The 5,580-nt window shown below is 51.7% G+C and overlaps 1 protein-coding gene across 1 annotated transcript; it reads right to left on the bottom strand.

Annotated features, from left to right (window-relative positions):
- Window positions 1–3,296: 3,296 nt before the first annotated feature.
- Window positions 3,297–4,078, bottom strand: LOC136502098 (auxin-responsive protein SAUR76-like). Its single transcript, XM_066497579.1, has one exon. It carries the CDS (start codon window positions 3,979–3,981, stop codon window positions 3,553–3,555), a length of 429 nt encoding a protein of 142 aa, XP_066353676.1. The 5' UTR covers window positions 3,982–4,078; the 3' UTR covers window positions 3,297–3,552.
- Between the last annotated feature and the right edge of the window lie 1,502 nt (window positions 4,079–5,580).

Here is a 5,580-nt window from a genome sequence, read left to right as displayed (position 1 = left end):
GGATGTAATCCCGTAGGGACTCATTGGGCTCCTGCTGGTAGTTCTTGAGGTCCTAGGAATTTCCATGGCGAACATACATCCCCTAGAAATTCCCGATAAAGATCCTCTTGAGATCCTCCCAGCCGCGGATGCTGTCAGGCGAGAGAAATTCGAGCCATGCTCGAACATGCTCCCCCACGCAGATGGGGAGGTATTAAATGATGAAGTGGCATCATCCACTCCTCTGGTTCGGTAGGCGAGCCAAAAGTCTTTGAGCCATATACCAGGATTCTTTTCCCCAGTGTATTTGGCGATGTTGGTAGGTGGTCGAAAGCGCTGTGGGAACGACACTTTCTAGATGCGACGGCCAAAGGCCTATGGTCCTGGGCCATTCGGGTTGGGACTCTGGTCATCTGGTCAGCGACCATGCCTAGGGTGCGTTTCCCCACTCCCCTCAATGGTCCGGCCAAGGCTTGTGCTGCCTATTCTCATTGCCCCATGATGGACGTGATCATCACGCCGGGCTTGACATCGATTGTAGATGCTGCTGCGAGCATCTTGATTCGGCCCAAGCCGTTCGTGCACAAGGGGTTGGTGTGGAACGAGCGCTGGGTCAGGCCATGGTGCAGCTGCGGCCTCCTATTCCACGCGCCGACGACTGTAGTGGTGACCGGATGGAGCAATTCAATTGGTGTGCTCGCATTCCCTTGGTAGGGAAAGAGGCCATGAGCCGGTGTCGTGATACGGAGCTTTCCACCTGTTGAACGGCGGTAGTTTCCACCAGCGTCCGGAGGTTTCGGTGGATCGCCTGCTCCTAGGGGTCGATAGGCTTAGGAAGGCCGCGTAGAAGCATCGCCGCAGCGGCGATATTCTGGCTAGCCTGAGCGAACTATGGGGGATCGTTTCCTCCATCCATGATGTTGCGCTGGACCTGATGGGCGTGACCCCGGGCGCCGCTCGTCAGGTTACACACGTGTGGCGCAGCATGCTGCGCCGAGCATGTCGACGTAGGTGGTGGCTGGCTCTGCTGCCTTTGTCGTAACTCCTCGCCGTGCTCCTGTGCATGTGCGAGGGCCTCCGCACGAGGGTCATGAGGGATGTGAGTCTGTAGAGACTTCGCTATCACTGGTGGCTATCCCAAAGCGTTTGCCATAGCGCACTCCCGGGACAAAGGGTGGCTAGGTGCCATGACATCGCCGATGTTGGAGCCGTCGCTTTCAACCTCATCATCCATGAGGTCGTGGAAAGAGGCGGGAGCGTAGCCCGCCATCCCCACAAATTTGAATGTGAGAGGGGCGGCGTCAACATCTTTCGGAGCCCCCATGCGTACGCGTCCACGGGGGATGCGAGGCCGTAGGGGAACCGGTCGCATGGCGGTTGCGGTGAGGACAATGGGGTCCCTCTAGAGAGTCGGCGGAAGATATTAAATAGCGAGTAAAGAACAATATGTATGTTACTCACAGTGGGGTTTGAGCCTAGTGTGGGCTTAAAGCGAAGCGCAGGTGTCTCGTCATTGAGGTCGTTGGGTGGCCCGGAGCCAATGGAGGGCGCTCCTCCTCCGACGAGCTCTAGGACTAGTGCCTCCTCACGAAGGCGAAGCGCGTCGAGCTAGTCGGCGACGAAGTCCAGGCTTTCGAAGAGGAAGGTCTGGGACAGCTTGAAGATGGGAGGAACCTACATCCCAACAGGTGGGAGTGTGGGAAACTCTAGTGAGCCAAAGCGAATAGTATCGCTTGAGCCCGTCATGACGAAGATGGCGGAAAGGTGGGCCATCCGATGACCAAAAGCATGAACGTACGACGTCTTCCCCACGGACGGCGCCAACTGTCGGTGCGAAAAGTGACAAACAAGTAAATATTTGTAGTTTTGTCATACGTTGTAATCGGATGTGGCCTAACACTCAATGACACAGGGTTTATACTGGTTCAGGCCACGTGCCCAACGTCTAGTTTTAGTCGGTCGGTGACTTTATTCCTGATCCCAGTTTCTCAAAGTTTGCTGTGGGGTTACAAACGAGTGGGAATAAGATGGGGGTGTTAGAGGTCCGGTCGAACTCTGGACTGAAGAGCCAAGAGTGACGGGAGCTCCTACGTGCACTAAGTATTGGAACGTATAATCTGTGTAGCTTTAGAGTTCTAGAGCCGTAGAGCTGTTTGAGTGCTCAGAATGTCTAAAGCCTAGCAGAGAGAGAGTCGGAATGACCATTCTACAGGAGAGAGCTCATCGCCTTTTATAGGTGAATGAGACGGCCTTACAAGTTAGGAGAGAGAGAGTGTGTGTGTTTCCTAGTCTTGTTGCCCACGCCACCGGGTACAAGACAGTTTGTCGACGCCCACAATACTATTGACGCTCAGATGCATGTGGCAGGCTCCATCGTGTTCTTCTAGTATGGCAAATGTCGGCGCCCACCATATTGTAGGACAAATGTCGGCGCCCGCAACATTGTTCGTGTTCTGACATGTCTGAAAGGTTGCGAAGCACCCTTCTGGCATGGTCTGGCGGTACTATCCTGCAGGTGTGCAGGGTACGGTCCTCGGTATTGCGGTTAACTTGAGCGTCTTGCCTTATCTGCTCCGCCTGACTCTTGTGTCCTTACCAAACGGGCGTCCCCGGTAGGTCGTTCTCAGTCAGCTCCGAACGCGCCGGTCGAAGAAGAGTCGTAAGCACAGGTTCGGTGTATTCCCAGGCCGAAAAGCTGGTCGGAGTCGGAAGCGAGCGTCGTCCCCTCCTTGGCCAGTCCTTCCGTTCGGAAGAAGCGGGTCAGAGTCGGAAGCGAGCGTTGTCCCCTCCTTGGCCAGGTCTTCCGGTCGGAGACTGGATCGCTCTTCCGGCCTGCCGTTAGGTATCTGGGCCGGCCCAGAAGTCACGCGTCATTATAATGCCGTCTACTGGGCCGAGTTCTTGCTGGGAAGCGGGCCCATCGAGGACCTGGGTTTATGAACCCGACACATGTATTGGTGTTCTAACATCTCGGATGACGGCATACCCTATACCAGAGTTATAGTTCTTGACATTATGGTTAAAACTTTTTCCATTTAAGTTTACTTAGTAGCCAAAATAAGTAGCAGACTAGCAGGTCATATGCACCAAATTTCTGGTTTTTTATGTTCTCTGGACATCTTAACACACCCACATCCGTAAATGGTATTATCAGAGACGGCCATCTTCTCTGACGACTAAATTTTGGTTGGTGTTCTAGAGCCCCACTCTGTTTCGCTTTCTACATCGCTCCAAGATCATGCCAGTAGAAGAACAATGCACATCGTCGAAGAGTTGCATTCGGGGAGTAATTTTTGCATTTCAACGTACAGACTCCAGAGATCTTCATTATTATTAAGCGACAAAAATAAAATAAAATAATGCTAGCAACTAATGGCAATCGAATCAAATCAACGGAGCCAACAGAGCTGCGTTCATGAGCTGCAACAATGGTTCCTCTTCTCTACTTCCCCTTCTTAAGACATCGGAATTGCAAGATGATTTACCGCCGCGGGCCGCGGCTTCGAGATTCGAGAAGCTTCGAGCTCCGGCGGCGGCGGGCCGGGCTGGGCGCGGGGGTTCACTTCTCAGCAGTCAGCAGGCGTAGTAGTCGACGAGCTCGTTGAGGGACTCCGGCTGCGGGTCGGCGTTCTCCAGCATCCAGAGGAGGTGCTCGAAGAGCACGACCTCGCAACCGACGACGGTACCCGCTGCTGCTGCTCCCCCAGTGGCGCCGCCGCCGCCGGTGCGGTGGACGAGGGTCTGGAACAGCGGGTGGCCCACGAGCTCCTCGGCGATGAGGTACCGGCGGCGCGACTTGCCGACGTACACCGGGTGCAGGCCCTTGGGCACCTCGTCCGCGCCGTGGAACGACGCGCCCCGCGCGCGCGCGTCGCCGGCGATGGCGCCGTCGTGGTCGTCGCCGTCGTGAGCCGATGGCGACGGCGCGCGGGAGACGATGCGGCTCGACGAGTGCCACCTCTTGATCATGCACCGGAGCTTGCTCAGCCCGCCCTTCGCCATTGTTGCCTTTCTCCTTCGATCGGTCGGATGGGAGGAGCCCAACACACCAGACGCACGCGGAATTGAAGAATGAGAGCAGGGGAGGGAGATGAGCAAGACGGCGATGATTGAGAAATGGTGATGAAGGGGAGGCGACGGCCAGGAGTGGTTATTTATATAGAATAAATAATATAATTTTCAAGAAAAATATATATAATAATAATATAATATATAATCGGATGGAGGGGAGGAGGGGATGTGGGGACCGCATGTCGGCGGGAGGTCGAGAGCCCAGCCGCTGCAGCTTAGCCGTCCGTCACCAGGTGAGCAGAACGGCGGCAGCTGGCGGGGGCGTGTCTTGTCCGGAGTTGCTGGGCTCTAGCGTGCGTGCATGCGTCGTCGTCTCTGTCCGCGTTCCGGTGGGCTGCGGCGCCGGGGAGCGGACAGCAGAGTGCAGAGACATGTTGGGCGGATTCTTCTGCTGCCGCACAGCACAGCCAGCCAGGCCCAGGCAGACATATCTGCAAGGCACGGAGGATTTCCGTAGCTAGATGCCAGGGTTTAACATGTCAATAATGATGACGGTGAAAAATTACTGCCGTCCAAAACTCCAAACTAATCTGGTCCAAACCTGCGGAACATTCGACCCAGAGAAAGCATCCTAACAGACAACCAATACTTCAAATAACGATTTCTAAAGATCTTTATTTTTTTCATATGTACTTAGGCTCCTAAATGTCAAGCGATAAACGGTCGGTCATGTACAGTTTAGCCGTTGTTCGGACTAAATAACCACTTCAACGGAGAAAACGGTTGTTTAACCAGATTAAACGACCGATTAAACAAAAACGGTATATACCACTATATAGCATTTAAACGGTGTGTAAACAGATTAAACGACTGTTTAGATGAATAGTGTCGTGGGTGAGAAAAGCGAGCCATCTCTGAAAATGGGCCAACTGTAAATGATTACTATGAATAGTCCCTTATCTCAAACCCTTATTTCCAAGCTGATTCTGTTAGGATGGCCCTACAAATAGAGAGATTTTCAGCCCCGTTCGGCTTGCCCAGAAACCGGCTTGTTCGGCTTGTTTTTTCAGCCGGAACAGTGTTTTTCTCTCGCAACAATTCAGCCAGAACAGTGTTTTTTTCAGCAAGCCGAACGGAGCCTGGTCCTCTGTGTAAACCATTTTTAAAAATCAAATTTTTAATGTGGTATGTAATGAAGTCTACATCTAGAAAATAGTTGCAGTGCAAATAATAAAACTGTAAAGTTTTCATATAAAGTTGAATGAAGCCAAACTTTATACTAGAGATTTAAAACGTTTTTGTCATTTAAGAGCGTTTGAGGGGTAAAATATTCACTACAAAATTTGAAATTATCCAAACAGCCTTGGACTGAGACATATGTTATACTCCATCTATACTAAAAAATGAAGTTGTTTTGGATAATGCTTGGGTCAAACATTGGGAATATAAATCATGAATAACTTTTAAGTTGTTGAGTTTGGAAATGTGAAAACCATATGTATACATTTGTCTTGAAAAATACTTTCACAAAAATTTACATATATCACTTTTTGATAAATATCTTTATAAAAATAAGTAGTCAAAGTTATG

Source organism: Miscanthus floridulus, chromosome 13 (genome assembly GCF_019320115.1).
Source record: "Miscanthus floridulus cultivar M001 chromosome 13, ASM1932011v1, whole genome shotgun sequence".
NCBI lineage: Eukaryota > Viridiplantae > Streptophyta > Magnoliopsida > Poales > Poaceae > Miscanthus > Miscanthus floridulus.
Note: the sequence above shows the minus strand (reverse complement) of the source record. Positions and strands in the feature narration are given on the sequence as shown.